Genomic DNA, 24,629 nt, shown 5'->3' with positions numbered 1-24,629 from the left:
GGAATAAATAATTTGATGGTCTCTAAAACATGGAAAGAGAAAAGTTGCAGCCTTTCACCACAAAACTGAATTTTGTGAATCTATCAGTTAACAGCTGTGGAAAGTAGAGTGTGGGTTCTGTGGCTTCCCTCCAAATGCACTCAAAAAAAAAAAAAAAAAAAAAAAGGCCAACAGGTCTAGGTTTGTTGGGTAGAATGGTTTGTAATCTCAGTCCAGTCTACAGGATTTCAAAATAACAGCTGGAAGGCAGAATAAAGACCAGTGAATACGTTTGTTTTTAGGATCTTAACAGTTAAATCTTCCTTTTTGATTTCAAAATTCCACCTCACCTTTATCAGATGTTAGTTGGCCACACTAAGTAGATTATTTTTCTTTTTAGTCATTTATAGTCTAATGACAGCCAAATATGTTTTGTTTCATTTTGGCTCTGCCCCTCACTCATGTCATCTGAATGCTTGAGGCTGTTGCTGATTGAAAGACATTCTGAAGTCATAAGTGATGATGTCTGATGTTAGATGGTGTTAGTACTTCTTGTTTGGGTAGGGTTGAACTCAGATTTGAAGTAAGCTAGGGATCCCTTGAGTTTTTCTTTCCTTTGACATTTACTCTTCTTCCAGGTTCCAAAAAGAAGAGAGAAACTAGCACATCTACTTTGTTTCTCAAACAGCCTGTTTTCAATACAATTGTAATTTTCACTGAACCAATACTGCAATTCAGTCTGCTGTTCTGGCAAGCCAGTGCCTGCCATTATTTACCTTTGTGAGTTGACTTACATTAGTGGGGAAGATATGCTAGAGATGGAAGTTTTTTGTGAGTGAGTGTCTGAGAGCAGAGGTAGAGGAGGCAGAGGATGGGGTGGACCCAGGCTGGATTCGGTCTTCTAGCAAGAGAGCATTTGTAGGTGGAAACTGAGAGCCTATTTTCATAAGAGTTATACTTATACACAGTACAAAAGCAGTGACATCAGGACCAAGGTTATGACAAAAGATGGTATAACATAGAAGATAGGGGATATTTACATGGAGCAGGGAAATAAGTGCAGTTCTTTATGACAATGGAAATTTTTGCAACTTTTGAAGTCAGAAGAGATGATTCCTTGGGCAAAGCTGCATTATCATGAGGGGAACCAGAAACCATGGCAGCAAGAAATGCTGTTCTTTTGTGGCTTTGAGTCAAAGAGGAGGCTGAGGTTGAAGAACAAGATAAGCCCTGAGCAGTGTGATACCCACCCTGTAGGAAATACCTGAAGGGGGGCTGAGGTTCTCTGTTTTAGGTAGGGAGGTTAGCCACCCAGTGAAATTGCATGTTAACCCTAATGTGAATTAGTTTGTGTCCATAGGCTGGTGAAGTCCAGGGGAATACAAACTACATTTCCTCCTATTTCACACAGTACAAATACGCATTTGGGGCTTCAGATTTCAATTCACTCGAAAACAGAGGCATTAGATTTTGCCTTAGGGCACTTTGCATTAATGCCAAATTATTGGCAGAGATCATTCTTTTTTTGCTGTATTTCCATTATTTCAGCACATTTGCATCGGATGATTTTTTCTAAAGTCTGACGAGATACACTTTTCTATTTGTTTTGTGTTGTTTCAGAAATGGAAGCTTGCAGAATGTGAAATCCCACTGGGGTAATAAACAAATGCAGAAATTGCTTCTGGCAGATGATAGTGTGTGGAATGAGTTAGTTGCCTTTTTTTAACAAGATGGGTGAGAGTGGAAGATGAGGGATGTCTAAAAGGCAACTTGTGAACTTACAGAAATTTTGATGAGACTTCTAGAAAGTGAACTTATAGTGAGAACAGTAGGAGGAAAAAGTGTGCCAAGAGTAACCCTAAAAGCATTTTTAAAGAGCATTTAAGTCATTGTTTAGCAACTTAAATATTCAAATAATATCTGCTTATCTGTCTGGCTGGGTTGATCTGTTTCTCTAGCTCTCTATCTGTTCATCAATATATCCATTAATCCTCCTTAAATATATAAAGTCAATCTTTAATTGAATAAAGATCTTTACTTCAATCTGCAATAACAGATATAAAGTATAGTTTTATGTTTCTGTGTTTTTAATGTTAAAAATTATAAATTTAAGTTCTGACATAGATTGCTTTTTTTTGGTCAAAGCAGTGATAAATTGAATAAACTTTTAGAATCTTTTCTGGGAAATATTCCCTAATTAGGAAAATACTGCTTGATTAAAGTAAGAAGAATCTCTATTAATAAGCCCACTTTGTCCCTCCCTGATGTTTTTGGACCATGTTTTAAATAACGCTCTGTGAAGGATCAGAAAGAGAATGAATAGGAAAAAAAATGATAGAGAAAGAGGTAGAGAAGAAAGAGAAAAATGATGAGAAAGATCAGAAGACATTTGAAAGCTGCCTTGAGGCCATCATGGTAAATAAGCTTGTAGCTCCTGTGACATTTTGATGCAGCAGCTTGTCCCAGTGGTTTTGGAGCAGACACTTTTGACTCAATCTAAGAAAAGAAAATTATTAAATCATTGTTATATTTTATTACCAAAAAAAATGTTTGAAACAAATATTCTCACCCCATCTTTAAGTTTTACCTCTTTGAGTTGTGTATTGGGCATGAGTTAGGGGTTGAGATGGTTTGGAAGAGGAGGATAAAACTCAAGGCTGAGGAGAGGAAGACAGGGCTATTAGACATCACCTCTATACAAAGCACATAAAACCAAGACAGAAATGCTTATTAATTTTCCATTCTCAGAAGGCACAGTCAATTGTTTTAAGCACAGACACGTTTTAGTCTTGGAGAATTCCCTAGAATTATAAATGGTCTCCATCTGACTACTTATTTGTTGCCTTCAATTGATTATGTGTTTGACGTTTTCCCTACTGGATTGAATTCTTTCTCTGCTTCCACAGATAGATGACCATCACCTCAACACTTTCCTTTTAGTGTCTGCTTTACGTAGGCAGCAGTTTTGATGCTAGGTCCCAAATCCTGTAGCTCTTCTGTTTGACTATATCTTGTCAATCATAATCCATGGCAATGTTAATTTTGATAAAAATCCCAAACATGCAACTGACATAAGAAATTAAAGAATAGCATTTTATACTAATCATCTTCATTGCCATTTCTGATCAACAAGTAGAATGGCATTGTGAGATACAGCCTAGATGATCAATAAGTGATGGCAAACTCAGCAACCACCCAATTTGCCCAAGTTGTAGTTTGCCATCTGGCCATAGAAATCAGTGTTTTCACATCCTTCGTATCTTGGCATTAAAAGATGGTTCAATATTCCAAGCAAAGGGACAGATTCTGTCAATTGTCTCAGATCCTTCTTGTGGCCAATTGCATTCCTCCCCAAGAAAATGACTGATTGCGAATGAAATAATGGTACTCATGTGAAATATTTAATATTAAACTCTTAAAAACCATTCCCCCAATAAATCTAACCCAGAATATGCTATTTGAGAGACTTCTTATTGATCTTTTTTAAATTCTATTTTTCTTCTCTTTATCTGTCTGTTGGGATAATGTCTCAAAATAGTTTTGTACACATCTATCCAACCATAACAAATAGGACTTAGAAGCTAAACAAACAACTATTCTAATTGTGGGATTATTGCCTGTTTTTCAGGGTTTTTTCAGCTCAAGAGTTAGTCTTCCTTAAAAGTTAGAAGTTGTCACAACCATGTCAACCTGTCGTAATAGCCAAGGTCATGAGACATTTAACATTCAAGGTATGGAGTATGGGGTGAAAGTTGAAATCCATTGAATTATCAATGATGGAGTTTCTCTGAGGATAACTTGGCAAAGCCAGAGTCATTAGAAACTGTTAATGAAATGAAATTAGAAACTGCTAATGAAATGGAGTCAATTTGTGTCCATTTCATATTGGAGAAGCATAACCAAAGTCATGCATGGTAGGTAAGTTATATATTTTAGTTGATGAGTAAATGTGTGTATGAAGTGAAGAAAGAAAGATGTTTGTGTTCACTCTGTGCTTCCTATGATTTAGAATTCTGAAAATTCTGTAATTTGGTTGTGTATGTGTGTATATTTGGAGTTGAGATGGACTTTTCTGGCTTTTATTGCTACATAAGAAAATATGAAACTAACTGACTTCAGGGATAGTCATTCAAAAAGATCCTTGCAATAAAAGCCCTGCTACACTCGAATTATGGTTTAAGAATTATGAACATTGTTAGTCATTTTGAAAAGAGAATTTAAATAATTTTGCCATTTGGTTAATTAAAAAAAAACTTTAGTGCCAAAACAATCTGGGGCCTTATCAGAGAAATATTCTAGATCAAACTACTTTTCTTGTGGACTTCTGTTACCAACATTTATTTATTTAGTAAAGATGTTCTTTTGGAACAATTTTTGATTTATAGAAAAGTTGCCAAGATACTACTACCATTATTCTAAACCAGAAAAAAAGTTAAGCAAAATAGTGTTATTATTACTATCATGCTTTATATTTTCAGAAAAAAATTCTTAGTTTGAAAACAAGACATAACCCAGCTAAATTTATTTCTTTCTTAATTTCTTTCTTTCTTAATTTCCTTTCCTTTCCCTTTCTCTCTCTCTTTCTCTCTTTTTGTCTTTCTTTCTTTCTTTTCTCCTTCCTTCCCTTCCTTCTTCCTTCCTTCCTTCCTTTTTCCTTTTGATGAGATTTTGAGAATTATATTGATTAACTGACCAGCGATTTCTTCCTTTATCCAGCCTCGAGCCGGGTCTGCTTTTCACCATACTCCAGAAGCGGAATTCTTGGCAGAGGATGGTCCACCATGCCAGTCTAGGGTTGGTCCTTAAACTTCTGAGCTTAAATTGATCCTCCTCGCCTTTGTTTACGAAGTGTTGATTATAAGAGGACGTTTCACGACCTGGTCCTGCACCCCCTTTTTAATCGAGATGATGACTTTAGTGGTGGCGTTTATTCCTGACTCCCATATCTCATTGTAAAATGGCAACCTTCCAGCTCTCTCATCCTGCCTCTGTCTCCCACACAATCCATCCCTTCCTCACATTTTCAGCCCGTGCATCTTTAAATGTCCCTCCTCTGGGTCCACCCAATCCCCAAACCTCTCCGCCCTCTACACTCATTTCATTTATTTAAGATTCAGCACATATCCTAATTGCCTCCTTGTAAAGTCTTTTTCTTATATTATACATCTGAAGATTTTAGGCTCCTTACTTCACTACCTTTGCACCATACGCTTGAAATCTAATTACCAGTGTGCCAGTATTAGGAGGTGGGGCCTTTGGGAGATGATTAAATCTTGAGGATAGAGCTCTGATGAACAGGATTAGTGTCCTTATAAAATAGGCCCAAGGGAGCTCCTTTGGCTCTTCTGCCATGTGAGGACATAATAGGAAAACACCATCTATGAACCTAGGAAGCAGCCCTCACCAGACTCCAAATGTACCAGTGCCTTGGAGTTGAACTTTCCAGACTCTAGAGCGGTGAGACATACATTGTTGTTGTTTATAAGCTACCCTGCTCTAATATTTTGTTGTAGCAGGTAACAAAATAAGATACTAGATTAGACTGGAGTAATTTATCTCTCTCTTCTGAAATTTCATGACCATTATTGTTTACATTAATAATTGGGGAGTTTATCAGGTACTTCCTTTTTTCTTCTCTTGGTGTCTTAGACTGCTAGTTAAACCTTGTACTGTCACCTAAATTTAAAATGTTTTTATTTAGTCTCTTCAGCCAGATTGTAAGGTTCTTGAGGACAGTTCTTATTTCCTCTTTTGTCTTATTGTAGCACTAAGGAAGGTGCCTTGTACCCAGCATTTATCAACAAATATTTATGGCTTCAGATGGTTGGAATTCTTTTTATTGAGTTTAATTAGTAATTGTTAGGAAATGTTGACTGCAAACTATGGGCCTTGTATAACTACTTTTAAAAGTAATTTAATTCTCATAATTCATTCATGAATTAGATGTGTTTTTATCTCTATTTTACAGATGAAATTATTACATTCTAAGAGTAAAATACTTATAAATTACACAGGGGAGAATTTGAACAAAGTTGAGTTGAAATGACAAGATCCTTTATGGTTCAGGGATATGGAGAAACAACTATATTTCTCTGCAATTCATAAAATTTGTTCTATATTAAAAGTGTTTTAGCTGACATACATATGCGATGTTACCTCTTCAATAGTTTAGAAGGCAATTTCTGATTGGAAATGCAAATGGTCCCTGACTTTCCATAGTTTGACTCATAATACTTATGATTTTTTGACTTTACTGTGGTATGAAAGCAGTACAGATTCAGTAGAAACTGTACTTTGGTACAATATCCAATAAATTGCAGGAGATATTCAGCACTCTTTCATAAATAGGCTTTGTGTTAGATGATTTTGCTTAACTATAAGCTACTGTCAGTGTTCTGAGCATGTTTAATGCAGGCTAGGTTAAGCTACAATGTTCAGTAGTTTAGGTATATTAAATACATCTTCAACCTACAGTATTTTCAACTTTGTGAAAATGAGGAAGTTCAAATAGTGGGACGAGAAAGGAGGAAAAGTTGGTGAAGGGTATATGAGTTGGCTTCCAGTATGAAGAAATAGGGGCTCAGTAATGCTGAGGACCTTTTGAAGAATCATTTTGAAGATGCCTCAGAAATATTCTATTAGAAGATAAGAGCCTGGAACATTTTTCTATTGGTTTTTATTTCCCACTTTTTGATTGGTGTCCCTAGGGGCATTAACTCCCTTGAAGTCCTTGGCTACCTGTGCTTATACTGAGCGGTGTAACACAGCTTGGGAGAACTCTGCCACTTCAGTTTGCTGAAGATGGGAGAATGACAATGCATATGGAATGATCTACCAAGTTGTGCTGAAATCATGGGACCAAAGAGGAGATGTGGCATGAGGAGCCACAAGTGGCTACTACCATTGGTTTATTTGTATAGATTTGTCTACATTATCTCGGCTTTTAGAATAAATGTATCAGTAGAATGGGAAGTTATGTGGAGTGGATGGGATGGACACATCCAATTTATTATTAAAATTAAAATGTCTATTTGCATATTACTTACAATTATTTCGAAAAACCACCAGTGGTACATGTGGATGGCACTGAATTAAAATGAAGTCTTTGGGGCAAGAGGTTTAAGGTCCAATCACACCAAAAATGAAATAATTTGGAAGAAAAAGAAAGCTAAAGAGCCAGGTCTTTCAGTTTGATGCTTTATTGCTCACCATACAATATTGGAACAGACACACAGTTTCTCACAGTAAAGCACATAATACTGCACTTTCTTAAAAAAGAGTGTTTGCCCCACAAGGACACAATGATTAATTCCCAAATGATGAAGTAAGTTGGCATACAACTTTCTAAAGCTGATAGAAGGAAGCCAAAACATTCCAAGGCACGTTATAAACAACATGCAAGTCAACAATGTTATCACAGTAGCCTGAAGCTAATCACTACGTGTTTCTCAATTTCATGTTTAATGTTGAAGTTTACGTTCATGAAGAGCCTAGGTCCCTGAGCTAGCTCTGATCTCTATGTGTAGCGTAATTGGATAAATCCAGAGTCATTTAGGACCCCTGAATAATATACACATATATAAATATTTTAAATATATGATGACAGTATAATATAGAAAAAAGATAAATATATATACATATATTTTTCACTTGGAAAATTAGGACTATAAGAATACTTTTAGAATTACAACATAAGACAAATAGTATACTGTATTTTCTATAGATAATGAGATTCACAAAGGTTAGAAAATATACATAGCAGATTTATATACATTTCTACTTTATATTCTTGTGTATGAGTGAACATTTCCTCACCACATGTAAGTACAGGTTGGCCCCTTACTTCCTTTGTCAGGTTTTTTTTTTTTTTTTGGACTAGCTGCCTTCCTTAATCAATCCCTGATGAATGGATTTGCTCTGGATACACAATCTTAATATCAAGAGCCTTGCTTTAAGATTTATTTATGTCTCCTTTCCTTTACTCATCTTATTTTTCTCACATGGCTCATCTTTAACTGTCTAAATCAAATCTATCCTTGAAGGACATCCTACCTTCTCTACAAAGCCCTCCTTAACGACTCCAAGCCCCATGGATGCCCCCTTCCCTCTGAAGAACTCGAGTGTTTATAGTCTGAAATCATATAATTTGGCTTCCAATTATGTGTTATATTTTTTCTGGCATATTTCTGTGTTAATATGTTATCACTAAATTGTAATCTTGAAAGCAGAAACAATGTTTTAGTCTCCCTTTTTCTCATTAAATTGGATGATGGACATGAGAGTACCATTGAAATTGTCATGCATGTTACATACATAAGGAATTGTTCTGACCATCGTCTGGCACACTTCATGCAGTGCCTTTCAATGAGCCAGGAGAACTATCTAAAAAATAAAACAAGCACAATGAGTTATCTGATTATGAAGATAGAGCTATAGGCAAACTGGATATTATCAAAAGTTTAGAATGTATTTCTGAGCTGGGATTGATTTATTCATTCATTCTACAGATATTTAGGGACATCATCCAATAGATAATAAATAATTAACTAAATAATAGTTTAGATAATCTGTAGAATATGAAGATGAAATAGACTTACTCTCAAGGATTTTTCCATTTAGTTGCTTATTAAGAATTATGTGATAAGCAAGAGCCTTGAAGGCTCTATCTAAGGGCCTGAACTCAGTGATTTTCAAGGTGTACTCAGAAGACTATAGGTATCAAAATCATCTAATAAATGAGAATTTCTTAGGGCAAGACCAAAAGAAAGTGCATTTTAAGATAAGCTCCCAGGTAACTCTTATGTATATGAAAGCAGGAATGTTTTATGATTCTTAGCTAGGGATTAAATATTTGGCCTCCTTACTACAGCATCTTGTGCCATTTCAGGAATATAATGTTCTTATTGACTTCTGAATTCAGAACTCTGATTAAATGGAGTCTTACTCTGCTGCCTTGTATTTCTTTCTTTCTTTTTTTTTTTTTCTCACAAAACTCAGCCTTTATCAATATCAGTCCATAGCATTTTTGAGGAAGTTCATACTCTCTTTTCTGGAAGTCAGAGAACAGACACATGCATAAGAATTAAGTTCATTATTCTGTGAGGAATGAAACAACCACTTACAGGTGCTGCTTCAGGGCTCAAATACACTGAAAGAGCTCCAGCTGACTCCTCTTTATCCCACTCTTTTAACTTTCATAATTTGCAAAGTACTTTCATTTCCATTATTCCAGTTGAGAGCCTGTAGTATGGACTTAACCCAGATGCTTCTTCATGAGGCCAGGCAGGCAATCAGTGTGAATTCACTGTTTATCGGCCATTAAAACTATCCTTTGTTTCCTTGCTGGATCCAGGTTTGAAAATTCTGGACAATGTACTGTCTTAGCTGTATTATTTCATTTAGCTCTTTTATTTTTCCAGATGTCACTTCCAAAATATGAATTAATAACTTTATGTTGGCTTTATCGTGAATGTGCTTGGTGTAGAAGAATGTAAATAGGCCCGACGATATTGTACACAAACATTCCTGATCCCTCTTTTCAAAAGAGGTTACAGTAGTTGCCCCTTATACACAGTTTGGTTTGGTTTTCTGCGGTGTCAGTTACCTGCAGTCAACCTCTACACAAAAATATTGCATGGAAAATTCCAGAAATAAACAATGTATAAGTTTTAAATTGAGAGGCATTCTGAGTGGCATGATAAAATCTTGTGCCATCCCACCCATAACGTGAATCATCTCTGTCCAGTGTATTCATGCTGTGCACTCTGCCTGCCTGCTGCTAGTCATTTAGTAGCCATCTTGGTTATCAGATCGAAAAAACATAGTATATACAGAGTTTGGTACTATCCATGGTTTCAGGCATCCACTAGGGGTCTTGAAATGGATCCCCGGAGGACATGGAGGAGCACTGTGTTTGAATATTAGAAGCAGAACCCTGTAGACTTAGTTTATGTCAGCAATGTCATCATTTGGTGTTAACCATGTCAGTAACAAAATTGTTCTCCAATATGAAACTCCTGTAAATGAGGTTTGCTGCTGAGTAATGAGATTATACTTACAGACTAAACATATCAGAAAAATAGTACAGGGTCTTATCTGAACTTATTTTCCTGTGTAATCAGTGAAGAATTAACAGATACTTCTCATTAGAGTCCATAAAGTAGAATGAGAATATGTAAAATTGATCCTTATATTAAAAGTCATCTTATGATATTTCAAATGGACCATTAACAATTGCTTCTTTAAATTATATTTCTTGACATCTCAGATTTGTATTCTAAATACTGCCAAACAGTTATATCTTCAGGTGATGACATGTTGGTCTTCTTCTTCTCGTAGGATTGTGAGCTTCACAAGAATGGGAAGAGTCTTTTGTCTGCTGAAACAAATTTCTGCAGCAATTTTGCACATATTGAGTGTTCTTTGATTAGTTTCTGACCAAAACCTCCAAAATGCCAAGCTTGTACTTTCTTCTGTGAGGGAAAAAGCCATATTAAACTTTTCAAATCTATACATGATTCCTACCATGTCAATGAGGACATAAAGAGAACTCTAATTTAAAGCATCAGTTTTTCTATGTTTAAAAGTGATTTCATGAAAATGAAAGTTTGCAAAATAACGGCATACTTTTATACATAAATATGTTTGAAAGATCATTTGTATTTTTACTTAAGGTATGTCATGTCCAGGTTTAGTCTTGAATGAAGTTAGATGAATCTTCCTCCTATGAGGAAAGTGATGATTGTGGAGTGATGAGAGTTTGATGGGGAGAGGGAAAAGAGAGAAAAATACTCATGACCACAGAGCTCTGTAAGATTTCTTAATGTGTATTATTCTGAAAGCTTGTGTTGACTCAGTCAAATCTTGGTTTTGATGGCTATTTATTGTAAACAGCTACGGATACATAAGAAATAAATTGCGGATACATAAGAGATATTCATGTTTGCTTCCCCCTAGGGGAATGAGTGACTTAAAACATTTGGAAACATTTTGTATTGACTCTGGAACTGACTAGTTCCTCTTAGGTGTACTCTCATTCACACTGAGTTTCCCTACTTCATATATAAATATTCCAATCCCTGTTTTAATTGCAAATGGAAGATGATATTAAATATAATATTTATAGAATTCATACATTGGTGGGTTAGCCACATAAAATCTTCTTCTTCAGAAAGTTAATGTTTTCTCTTTAGATTTAACATAGTTTAGGATGATATAAATTCTTGTATTCTTTAAGAGCCAACCAAAACTATGTCGACCCAGCTTTTACTAAGACATATTGTTCTTATTATTCTGAAAATAAAACACTTCAAATATCCATTAAGACTTAGTTGCACTAAACTAAGTTTTATGACTGTAGCTTTTCCTTTGACATTGCTAATTGTTTACCCAAATCAGCCATTGATTTTGGTATATTATCAAGGTGTGTTGTTCTGTACATTCAATTTTGTTTTAAGAATGACTATAGAGTTTGGACTTTTCTTATTTTTCTTCAGCATTTAGAATATTTGCCTTGAATGTTAAGGTCTAGAAATATACTCACAGCCCTTAGTTCCTAAGAGGGAATTTATGTTTGTTGATTTTATTCATGATCTGTGCCCTTTACTCAATTACCTCAGGTGTGAGATCTAACCAAAGACCCTCAGCAATTAATGAAATTGGAAGTTACAAAAGAACACAGGGAATTTTTATTAAGGAGGGCTCTTAATAACATCATTTCACCAGCAAATTTTAATCTAGCTCTTTATTTCTCATTTAGTGGTATATTAAGTTTTGATTATTTATGGAAATATTTTATGATTGAGTATAGTGCGATAAAGAATATTTTAAAAAGTTATGTCTCTTCTGTGTAAATTCAAATATCTATTGGACATTATACAGGAACATTTAATTTTAAAATGGCATTTGCTTTAGAGTTAAAACACTGTGAACTGAGTTCTTATGAATTTCCCATGTGGTCTAAAACTAACAGATTATTGGCAAATAACTTTTTAAAAATTAGAGTAGAAGAATTCAGCCCATACATTAAATTTCCAAAGATAAGAAGGGCATCTTTGTATTCTGTGTATATCATGTTAAACTAATTGTATTTTTTAACACTTGATATGATCATTCTGCAAAATCCGTAACTTTTTATTAATTAGGAATTAGGTCACAGGAATATTGGTCTTATCGTCAGAGAAATTGCAGCTGTAGTGAAATTGTGATGAAGATAATGTTGATTGACTACCTACCAGCATACCTGAGACATAGTAGATGCTCAATGCTATTATTTCCTTTCCGTAATGAAAAAATCTCACATATTACAATCCCCTTTTTCACCAATTTATGAACATGTGGGTATGTGTTTATAAACACTTACACATGTGCTTGTGTGATTTGGGGTTGCGTCACTCTGGTGCTCTATTTATACGATGCCAAGATTAATATTTATACCAGAATGAAAAGTCAGTTAACATAGATTGCTTACTGTCATGCAGGTCCGGTTTTAGGGTATTTCCTGCAAATATTTGCTTGCATTCGTTTACTGTTATAGTAACAGGATAAAAATGTCTTGCTGGAGTAGATAAGGCCAATTTTCAAAAAAAGCATACTCTAGAATAAGGTTCTGGACAGCAGAGTCTCCATGAAACAGCACTTAAAAACAAGTTTCAAAAGTAAAATGGTATATTCTTTATTAAGAAGGTGGGAGGTGTAATTATCATTAGCAATTAGGTTCTAGAAAAGTCCATAAAATAGGGATATAGGCTGGAGAGGGAAAATGCCAGCCTATGGGGCATGTACAGGTATGGGTATTTTTGATCTAGTCGTTAAAAATCAGTGATGACTGAACCATCACCAAGGGCAATTTTTGCCCTTGGAAATTCTGGTTGGCCAAATCTAGTAGGTAGGAGATTCAGGTAGGAGCTGACAAGTGTCTTGGACAGATTCATTCACAAGTCTCTAATAATCACTGGCATAGCAGATGTCAGTCATAAATGTAAAGATGATATATTGATAATATGATGAAATCAGTTTTAACTCTGCTGAAAATAAAGCCAACAGAATTTTGCATTGCTTTTGGAATCTGTAAACAAAATATCACTAGCATTTGAGAAGAACAAAAAAAGAACCTACAAACGACAAGCAGGAAGGAAAGACAATTGCAGCCAAGGTAAAATCCATAGACTACAGTTCTCAGTGGGAGGTCTTCATCTGGAAGAGGGATACCAGGATTTTGGCTGACTTAGAATAACAATGAACGTTTGAAAATGTTTCAGACTTTTGAGCTAGATTTTGCTTGAATGATTTGCTTGACATGGCTGAGTAGTTTATAAACAAGAATGTTCAAAAAGACTTTCTTGCTTAAAAGCTTCAGAGAAGAAGCAAAATCTCATTATAAATACTTGCTTTTGTCTTGGCTATACTTTTGAAAATTAATTGTACGTTAGTTTGTATCTTCACAGTTACTTAATCTGGTTTTTTACCTTGTTCCATACATCATGTGGGAGGCTGGAAGAGTTGATAAGAGTTGGATTTATCTTAAAGTCTACATTTCTCCTTAATTAATAATTTCAGATATTTTGAGGTTTATTTTCCATTAAAGTTGAATGATGATTTTCTACCTTCTAAGATATAAAAATCATCTCAGAATTTTATAAACATTATGGCAATTTTTAAAATACAGTTAACATGTATGTCCAAAATCTTATTTTTACTCAATACAATGTTTCTGTAATATTTTCCCCTTTAATTTCAGATATTCATGAACTAGCCCTGTACTATGTTAAAATGAATACTAAATGCAAACATTTAAAAATCTGTGCCTTGTCAAATTATCGAATGTATAAATAACCTGGGGGGTTGAAAAGTGACATTTGATATGGTTACTATGAATAATGTAGATTGATGTCTAGATTTTATTCAAACTCTGTAAGCCCAGAAAATATAGTGAATTTCTTAAGTTAAACGAAAAGGGCTAAACTTTAAGTTTCCATCATTTAGCTGTTTCACAGATGTGCTCCATTTTTAGTGATACTAGTTTGTAAGAAGGAAAGTCTGAATCATCTTCATGGGTTACAGTATCTAGGGTCAGGACTTGTTAGAGCATTGACAAAGACTGATCTGCTCTGTCTTCACATATGACTATTGGCCATGTTCTCCCTTTTACTGATGGCTGTACAGATTCTCATTTTCTTTGTGGTCCGTTTTCTTCTAATTCATGAATCAACTTTGGCTAAAGGATACCTCAGAAGCCAAGCAGGTGTCATCAAAAGACACTTTTGTGGCAGACAGGTAAGCGTCAGTGACAGTGATATCATCAAGCTCTGTGCTGAAATGGTCTGACTCCTTGATGACACTGTAATTTAGGGCCACACTGTAGTTAGCAGGTTTCTCTGTTGGCTTCTGCTTGCAGTTGCAGAGCTTTCTGAAGGCTGCACGGAACTTCTGGGACATGAGATTGTAAATCACCGGGTTGATGGCACTGTTGAGATAAATGCAAATTCTGCAAAAGAGCAAAAACCAATTTTCTTGGAAAGGACTGGAGAGAAATGAGTTGACAACCACAAGAGTCCTGTAGGGCATCCATAAAAGGGCAAACAGAATTACAACCACCGCCAGCATCTTGGTGACCTACGGAGAAATAGAAAGAAATGCTGTACAAACACAAATGAAAACAAAACAAAACACCTTTTCTTCTCTCACCCAAACCTTTAGTTCCCAAAATGTAGTCTGAGACAAGGAGGTAGGTGCAAGTCATTTATTGTGGAGGTGATCCCAGGAAACAAGATTAAGGGTTATTAATTAGAAGAGAATGCAATTGACAAGGAAAAGCCAAAGTAGGGTGTGTTATTGAGATAGCTCCCCCTATAGCCAACTCTGGCTCAAGTAATGCAATTGAGAATTGTCTGTCAGAAGTAAGAGAATGAAAGACAGTGTCCATTCATTAAAAGGTATCGTTAAGGACTTTAACTCCTGTGTACTTCCAGGATTCTCTTGCCTGAAAACTCCTAGAGCCTTTAGAGAGACACTTGAGGCCAAGTAGAAGAGAGACAAATGGTACAGTGGATGCCTGAAGTGGGATATTTCCTGCTGCAGGAACCACCTACTGCAGGTATGGCTGAAATCAGAGTCTTGTAAGAGGATATTAGCACAGGGCACCAAAAGTGTCTGTGATAAGCATTAGGAGACTTAGGGTCAAACCTCTTCTTTGCTTACCCTGTGTGTGGCCTAAGAAATTATCTTAACCTATCTTATAGCTCATCTGTAAAATGGAGCCAACATTGTCCTCCTAAATCAAATGAGGTAACAGTGGATGAAAAGAATAATGCAATAAAAGCCAGTGTTTATTGAATGTTTAGTGACTGCTATGTGCCAGACACTATCCAAGGTGTTTGTTATTTGTTATCATGTTTAAAAATTTTAAACCTCCTAAAATAGGTATTGTATCCGATACTTTTTCAAATTAGAAAACAGATACAGAGGCTATTAAGTACTTTGGTGGAAGCTGTGGAATCTTGGGGCCAGGATTAGTATCCAAGTGAGCTTGAATTCAAAGCTTTTGCACTCTTTCAGGTTAAAGGGAAATGAAAGAGAGAGAAAGCAAATGCTGGAATTTTACCTAATGTGGAAGCCACTCTTAAGTATAAGCAATGCACAGGAAGTAAGACAATAGGGATGAAGTCAATATCCCACATTGCTCACTGCTCACTGAACTTCATTCTGATTCTATGCATGTAGGATACTAAGGCTACATATTTTACCACTAGGAGTAGAAAAATTGTTCAGTGAAAATATGTGATTTCACATTGGTTCATATAATACCAAGTAAGACATTCCAGAGATTCTGACTTCTTTTAGAGCCAAGGAGGGTCTACTTAGCAAAGGGGTTAACTGAAACATAATTTTTCCTAAGTAGACTTGAAAAAACATATAAGTAAATATTTTAATTGGTCATAGGAAATCAAAGTGATAAATGTTCTAAGCTTTGGAAGGAGAGGTAGTGATTATCATCTTCACTGTCATCATCGCCATGATCTTCATCATTATGAACCACATCCCTGCCTTTATTCTCTGCTTGGTACCCCAGGCTCTCTGAAATCAGATCACTGCTTCACACTTGTCAACATTCTCCCACTCCCTGTCAGGGGTAAAGCATCCTACACTGAAATACCTAGTTTAATTTATAATTAGATCTATACCATCACATTTTAGTCCTTTAAGATGGCCCAGGTAATCTGAAAAGTGCCATATAAACATTATCTTATTTAATGCTTATAGTAATTCCACGAGTAAGCTAGTATTCATTTCATTTTGCATATGAAGAAATTGAGGTTTAGGTAATTTATATGATTTGTCTACAGACACATGAGTAGTAAGTGACGGAGCTGTGATTCAAATCTGTCTACTTAAGACAAAGGACATGCTCCTTCCTTTATACTTTGCCCTTTCCATGAAAGTTTCTTGTATTTTCAATAACATTTCTACTGTGTTATTTCTATTATGATCACCCAAACACTTAACTTCTTCAATGTATAAACCCAACAACACTTACTGCTGCTAAATTTCAGAAGAAAGGTTGAATTTCATCTAACTTTATCTTTCCCTACAACTGTCAGGTAAAATACTGAATCCACAAGTCACATCTACCTGCCTCTTTTCACTGAATGTCAGTGAAGGGAGCAACTTTCATTGTGTTGGAGAAGAGCAACCTGTTTCAAGGTTAGTGTCTCTGCCGTGCATTTCCACAGTGCCTCCAGGCATACTTTGACATCATTCCCAAACATTTCATTGCAGTGACCTATACTTGTTCATCTCTCCAGTAGACAGTAAACTTCTTCAGGGCATGGGTAAATTTCTTCATTTCCCTACTCTCAGGGATTTAGTGCACTATGTGACATGAAGTGGCCCTAAGAAAAACTTGAATACATTTTGGCATGGGAGGAATCATTTTAAAATATGTAACCATGATCATTTACTGTGCATTAATACTCTGCTATATTGTTAGAGGGTTTTTGCAAGAATATATTATTTAATAATTTTTAAACTCTCTTAAATGGAGATTAGGTCAATTAGTAAAATGAGTCTTTAATACATTTCAATTTTTTGTTTAAAATATATTTTTGAAATGTTAAGGAGATGTGAAAAGGAACAAATATAATGATGTTTCTAGGATTTACCCAGAGGAAAGTATACCTCCAGTGAGATGACAGAGACTATCTTTAATCCTACCCATACCTTTCTTTAGTTAATTTCAGATTTTTGATTTAGTTTAATCACTTTTTAAAATGTTCACAAGTTTTTACTGTAGCTATAGCTTGGATTTTAATAGCTCTTATTCAATATAAGAACAAACACCTAGAAAAGAAATATCCTGAAATCGTCATTTATACTCATGTAATTTCACTGTGGTTTTTGAAATTTTATTTCCGCTATTATTCCTTATCCTGAAAATGTGACATAAATGTAGATTTGAAATACATCTTAAAAACCTCATCGTTTTTAAGCATTTATGTTTTTGACAGAGTAGCGCATAGGATGCATGGTGATACGAAAGACAGCTTCTTTACAACAGCCTCTGCCCTAAGATTTAAAGGTCCTTGAGAAATATCATGACACAATCTTTGAGTGAAAATAATCTTATACTACACTTTTGATTGGGAAGGAATCTATCCATCCATTCTAAGTTATGCATTTGCATCCCTACTGTGTATCAGTCAATGTTCTGGCTCTTGATGATTTGACAGTGATCCAGAGAGACATGGCAATGCATTCATGTACCTTAAATCTGATGAACAATTATAATACAATCTGACAACTGCTAATACAGAGGAATGTTCTGGTTCTAAGAGAACCCTTGATATCAACTTGGGGTTGAGAGGTCATTAGCAGGGGCTTTCTGGTGCAGTCAAAATCTTAAGATAAAGAGAGATGAGAGACTGTTCTTGTGGAGATTAAGTATGCGTGACAATCTGGAAGTGTAATAGTGGGTATATCATGGGACTAGAAGTAATTTAGTATGCAAATTCCAATTGCAGACCATGTAATGAAGTGGCATGATCTATCTCTTTTTCTAGGTATCTTGTGGAAACCACTACAAAGCCATTACTTTTATATGATGAGGTGACGTCACATTCCATGGAGTGCTTGCCTTCCATTCCTTCTGTCTTCCCTACAGAAAGAGAGATACAACTGCCAAAAGGGATACAGGCATATTGAGTTCTGAAAATGTCGGCTCTGTGGAGTCATTTTAGTTAACATAGAAGTAGGCAGCCATTTTTGTAGAGTGTATTGAAAGCAAGCAAAAGAGATTGCAAAAATTAATGGATTAATTTTTAGTATTTAGAGAGTGAGCTTGCCAGCAGAGATAGCTGAGGAGAAGGGCAGATGAGAACAGGAGGGTCTAGGCTTGATGGCTTGTCCTTGACCACCCTAGCTAAATGTTATCTTCTTTGTGAATATCAGCTGGAAATTTTGATACCAAACTCTGCTATATGTCTTTCAGTCTTCACTGTATTTAAATATGTAGAATAAGTGGCATAAACCTCTCACAAAATTTGGATTCAGTCCTCGACACAACCTTTTGTCATCTTTATAAAGTCTCTAGATGAGGGTCCTATTCAGGGAGTTATCTTTTACAAATGTGAATTGGACAGATTTCTGTCTTATTGTTAAAATTAAGATTATAGTTCCTCAAGTGGGCTATATATGCAGTTCAATCCTGTGTATATGTGCTGCATGGAAGAAACAGGCTAATTGAGTTCTCTTTTCTAGCATGCTTACGAATCTTCTATTACTCACTACTATCATTGTAACTGCTGCTATGACTCTTACTGCAAGTTCTGAAATGATTAGCTAACATCTGTATATTGCCTTTTTGTTTTTAGAATAGTATTAGATTTATAGAAGAGTTGTAAATACAGTGCAGAGAGTGTCTATATACCCCACACCAAAGTCCTTCTATTATTCACCCCTTGCATTAGTATGGCAGATTAGTCACAATTAACAAATCCATGTCAATAATTTTTATATGGAGTTAGTTAGCTCCACGCTTTATTCAGATTTCCTTACATTTTTTCCCAAAGTCCCTTTTCTGTTCCAGGATTCCCATCCAGAATACCACATTATCTTTAGTTGTCACAGCTCCTTAGGTTCCTCTGGGCTGAGACAGTTTCTCTGACTTTGTCGTTTTGATGGTCTTGATAGTTTTGAGGAATACATTAGGTATTGTATAGAATGCACTTTAAGTTGAGGTTGGCTGATGTTTTTCTCATGGTTAGACTGAGGTTATGAATTTTTGAGAGGAAGGCCACAGGAGTGACATGCCTCTTGAACCTGCTCCAAACAGGCTTGCCAGAATGGGAGAAGATGTGAAGTTAGCGATAGTAATAGCCATAGCCCAGTTAATAGTATGCCATTTGTTAGGGTCTGGTTACATAATATCTGGCATCATTTTGATTATTTGTCAGAGATTAGCTTATTAGTTTGCCTAGGGAGTCATAAGGATTTGATTCATACCTCAATTCCCTAGAAGTTTTAGTCGAAATTTTTGTACTGATTCAGAAAAAATTCTGTGCATGCACATGGGTCTTGCTAGTATCTGGATACTCTTGCTTTGGAGATAAAGACTGTGGCTTTGTCCTTCTCTGTGTTATTGAATGACAATAGGTAGTAGATATGGAAGAAAGAGTTGGAATTCGCATTCAGCATCTTGGATTCACAGTCCTATTCTGCCTCTGAAGACACTGGGCAGGTCATATGACTTTTGTCTGAACCTTATCTAAATTCCAGGGCAATCTTAAGTTGTGAAAAAGCTCTGTTAGTACTAAAAAGCAAAGTCATATACCAGATGGTCACAATTTTGTCATTAAACTTGTATTTGAAGACTATTTATTTTATAATGAGTGATTTTTAAGGGTATTACAAGCAGATAACTTTAATTTGTGAATAGACTCTTTATCAATTTTGGATCCCACTTTGTATAATGCCAACACCCTTTTTTGACTTCATTCACAAAGTAAATCAACAAAAAACCTTCACTTCATCTCTACTGCACAAAAGGTAGGGAGAAGTCTTTAGTACATATGCCTGGCACATAAGTACTCAAAGCACAGTTAAATTATTACTGAGCAAATACTTATTTTTCACAAATGTTATAATTATGGAGTTATGCATCAATTTAGAATTCTTTAACAAAAACACTCTAGTTCTTGTATTTCTTCTGGCTGGAATACTCTCCTTTTCAGAAATATACTTCTTTCTGGAAATATTTTCTGGTTAATGAATACAAAACATTTAGTCTTTAATATTCTAATGCCATTCTTCTGAGGGTAACAATACATTCTGTGCTTGGACTCTGCCCATGTTCTCCAGTATTTCTGCATATTAACAAAGTGTCCTGTAACTGGGAATATTTTACTCTCAGATGGCCCTCAGCAAAGTGATCAATGACTATTTAAATTTTGTTACAATAATTGGGCCAGCTGAATGAACTTGACATGATAATTAAACAAATCTGAATTTTGCCAAGCTTCCACACTAATTGGAAGCTCTGGGAATTTCTTCTTGCAGATTATTTTGCTTTGTTTTGACTTATCTCTGGACATTCAGTTTTTTTTTTTTTTCTTTTTTTTGAGATGGAGTTTTACTCTATTGCCCAGGCTGGAGTGCAGTGGCGTGATCTCAGCTCACTGCAAACTCCGCCTCCTGGGTTCAAGCGATTCTCCTGAGTCACCGCTCAAGTAACTGGGATTATATGCATGCACCACTATGTCGGCTAATTTTTGTATTTTTAGTAGAGATGGGGTTTTATCATATTGGCCAGGCTGGTCTTGATCTCTGGATCTCAAGTGATTCACCTGCCTTGGCCTCCCAAAGTGCTGGGATTACAGGCGTGAGCCACCACACCCAACTGACATTCAGTTTTTAAAAGACAGGTATAATCAATGTGGGGTGCTACATATCATGGAGTGAGATCATTGATGGGGCTTAAAAGTTGAATGATGGGGCCACAAACGGGCTTGACATCAACTTGTCAGTTACTGTGTAATAAAAGTGAATAAAGGCTGAGTGATAATTCATGGTGGAGAGACCGTGGACTGACATACTCTGTGTTGTGCATTACTTATGGATTTCTTCCAAGAAGACACCCAGGGTTGCTAATGCATAGGTTCTTGACTTCACTTGTCAAGTACTGAACCTAAATGTTTCATTCAGAATAGCCTTTCTGGCAAGCATTATGGAGTGTTTTCTGGGCTCTATTCTGATGAAAAATGCTCAAGAAAATATTAGCAGGGATTCACAATAGAGAAACTTTGGTTGTATCTGATAAGGCTTGAGGAAAGAGAAGAAGGGCTAAAGAGGAAAAAAAAGTGACACAGGATTTTTATTGTTTTTCTCACAGACAAGGTATTGATGTCACCCAGGCTGGAGTACAATGGTGTAATCATAGCTCACTGTAAACTTGAACTCCTAGGCTCAAGCAATCTTCCCATCTTGGTCTCCCAAAGTGTTGGGATTATAGGTGAGAAAAAAAGTTTTTTCTTCACAATTCTAGAGTGTGCTGAGAAAGACAGGCAGAGTTATTTTATGAGCAAGACATTTGAGGGGGAAAGGAAACTATACTTTATATCTGGGCATGGGGCTGCATGCACCAGTAGGGCCATGAGTTGACACTGTCATCTGGAGGATATCAGAGCCCAGATGACAGTAGGAGTTACAGGATGACATAAAGCTAGGTAGAACGTGACATGACCCTTCCTCTGTGACACCTTCAGTTCTCTAGGAAAATAACTTAGCATCACCAAATGCAAATGTGAAGGTACTTCCGGTGGAAAATCAACAGAGCTCTGCTTCTCACTCTGATGTGGGATGAACCCTCAAAGCCTTGTACATTCTTTCAAGAAGAAAGTTAGAGAGAGGCACACACACATGAAGAGTGGGAAGTAATGGGACTTTGAGCTGTCCTGGTTAGTGGAACTGGGGTTCAATGCTAAGTTGCACCAACATTTCTCAGTGTGAGAGGCTCCAAGTGATAGTGAGCCTTGCTTTCTGAGAATCAATGACAGTCTATGTGAGATGGGAACTATGCAGTGCTTTCTGAACATCTTTTAATCTAGAATGGAAAAAACTAGATGAAAATTGAAGGTATTCTAATCTAAGTAATAGGAATTTGCAGATTAAAAGACAAGATAATTAAAATATATGAAATACTTAGTATGCACCAGGCAAGGTATATTCTTCACAATGGCCCTCCTTTTTACCGAGGATAAGACTGATGTCAGAAAGTTTATATGCTGGTGATCAACAGCCACACTTTTGATGCATTGGTATATCAAAGTGATATATTGGACTCCAACATCATCTTTTTCTCTTTACTGTTATGAATTAAATTTTGGGAAGGATTTTTTTCCTGAAATTTGAAAACCTAAAAACAAAACTTGGGCTTAAAGGTTGGAATTGGTGGAGGTTGTATGTGGGAGGGGAGCAGGGAGAATGAAAAACTAACTCTTATTTCTACACAACAGTTTATGCATATTGCACCTAACAAAGATATTCCTATTCACACTGTGATACTAAGACCTTACGGAACATATTTTTAAAATGTTTCTGATTTCAGGGTTCTTCTTCAAAGAACGGAAAACAGCTGTGTGCTAGGTAAGATTTGCATCTAGACTTAAGGATTAGATGTAACACTTTCTGCAATACTAGCAACTATTGTAGTGGTGAGATTTCAGTATTGATTACGGAGTCTGGTAATCATGAATGATGAGAAGTTGGTCTTTATTGCTGGGATGTTTTCTTGTTCACAGGAGGTGAAGGTTTGGAAGCACGCTGAGAAAGAAAAACTCAACTGGCAGAATTTGATTCAAATTACAATAACATCTAAATTTAGAAAACAAAATGTCATTGTGAATTCTTTTATGAGCCACCGTGGAAAAATGCTACAGTTCATCTGCCATGGGCTGAGTTTGCTGTTTAGCCTTTTCTAAGTATTCTCTCTTCTAGGTAAATTACTGGTAAATAGCTAAGCCTATGGAAAAGTCTGCCCTAATATAGCTTGCTTTAATTTTCTGAACTTTGCTCTCTAGGGTATGGTTACCTCTCCTGGTTATATTTTCATCTGGAACTAGTTTTTAGGAATTCTAACTGGGCATCTTGGCTGGCTCTGAGCTGCTAGCTGTAGCACTTCCCTGAAGACACCAATCTTTCCCAAGGGAGATATTTCACAGCCTCTTTTCTTACTTGTGCTTCCCTGGCTATACAGTCTGTTAAGGGTGACATTGTAAACAGAAACACAGAAAGTGATTCCTCAGCTGCTTACCCAGTAGGGGCTGGGAAATCAAAGGGGATATTTTAAAATATAGAATGCAAATGATGGAGAAGGAGAGAGATGATGGTGATCCTTAAATAGAAGTAAAATTCTCAGAGCTGCCAGATTTTTAAGAGGGCACTTAGTTGTCTTGCTTCTAAAAATCTTAGACAAAGTCCCTCATCGTAGAGCTGGGAGCACCTGGGAGGCATCAGACTCCTTCTCCACGTGTGTCTCTCCCAAGGGAGATAGCCTGTACTATGCTCAGGCCTGGAGTTACAGAGCTAATTTCCTAGCTGTCCTAGAAGAGCTCACAGAGTCAGCCAAGGGGTAGGCACATTTTCTTTCCTTCAGCAAACCATACATTCAACGTTTTCCACTGATTTCAGCTTTCTGATGAATTAAACATGGATTTCAAAATCAGAAGCCTTGGTTTTAAATTTCAGCTTTACAAACCATTGCTACTCAAAGATTTTTGAGCCTTAACCTCTGCATTTAATGTGTGAAAACATATGAATGAGGATTCATAAAATCACATTGTAATATGTGCTATACCTTTCTAATATAAGGGACTGTTATATTCTTTATCTTGTCTTGAAATCTGCATCCTTGATAAGAGGTGCCAGCTTTATCATTCTGTGTCAACCTAACAGACTGAATGGAGTTTCTTTGCACTTATCTGCTTCTTCACTACTTGACTAAAAACATGATTTGAGCCTACAAACCATGCTGGCCCTGGCTATGAGTTCCAACCATTCAACACAGATTACTACTGCATCAGAGTCTCTTTTCGATGATATGGTCAGAGTTGGTTTGTAGTATTAGTATAGTGATGAAGTGAACAGGCTATGGAGGCAGACCTAGCTGGAATCTAAGTCTAGTTCTGCCACTTACTATCTGTATGGCACCGGACAAGATATTGCACCCTTGTAAGCCTCAGTATATACGTCTGAGAAATACAAAGAGATATGAAGAATAAATGAGGTAGTTTAGGTAATGCACCAGCATAGGGTATGGTTCTCAATAAAATACAGCTAATTTTCCATAATTTAAGGGAATGAGATTTCCCATCACTAGGTAAATGTGTAGTATTTAACCAAATGACAGATGAAGCCTTTGATAATAAATAATAATAATAATATCCTATTGAACACTTTATATTTTAAACATAGAACCAGGGATTTTATTGAATTATTTAATTTTTATAGTATTTATGAGGCAGGTATTCTAGTCTCTTTATTATAAAAATGAAGAAAAACAGATTCTGAGACATTAATAATTCTGGAGAGTGGTAAATATTAATCCTTCTTCAAGTTACTTTCCCTCATGTCTCCCTCTCTATTCATTTGTGCTAATATTC

The 24,629-nt window shown here is 36.0% G+C and overlaps 1 protein-coding gene across 2 annotated transcripts in view; it reads right to left on the bottom strand.

Moving 5' to 3' along the window:
- Window positions 1-7,775: 7,775 nt before the first annotated feature.
- The window catches only part of TRHR (thyrotropin releasing hormone receptor), a 39,126-nt gene continuing 22,272 nt past the window's right edge, over window positions 7,776-24,629 (bottom strand). For both annotated transcript variants that reach the window (XM_003903072.5, XM_021942562.2), the window contains one exon: window positions 7,776-14,592. In XM_003903072.5, the coding sequence (XP_003903121.1) occupies window positions 14,185-14,592 (408 nt within the window). In that variant the 3' untranslated portion in view covers window positions 7,776-14,184. The remainder of the gene's footprint in view (window positions 14,593-24,629) is intronic.

This window comes from Papio anubis, chromosome 8 (genome assembly GCF_008728515.1).
Source record: "Papio anubis isolate 15944 chromosome 8, Panubis1.0, whole genome shotgun sequence".
NCBI lineage: Eukaryota > Metazoa > Chordata > Mammalia > Primates > Cercopithecidae > Papio > Papio anubis.
Note: the sequence above shows the minus strand (reverse complement) of the source record. Positions and strands in the feature narration are given on the sequence as shown.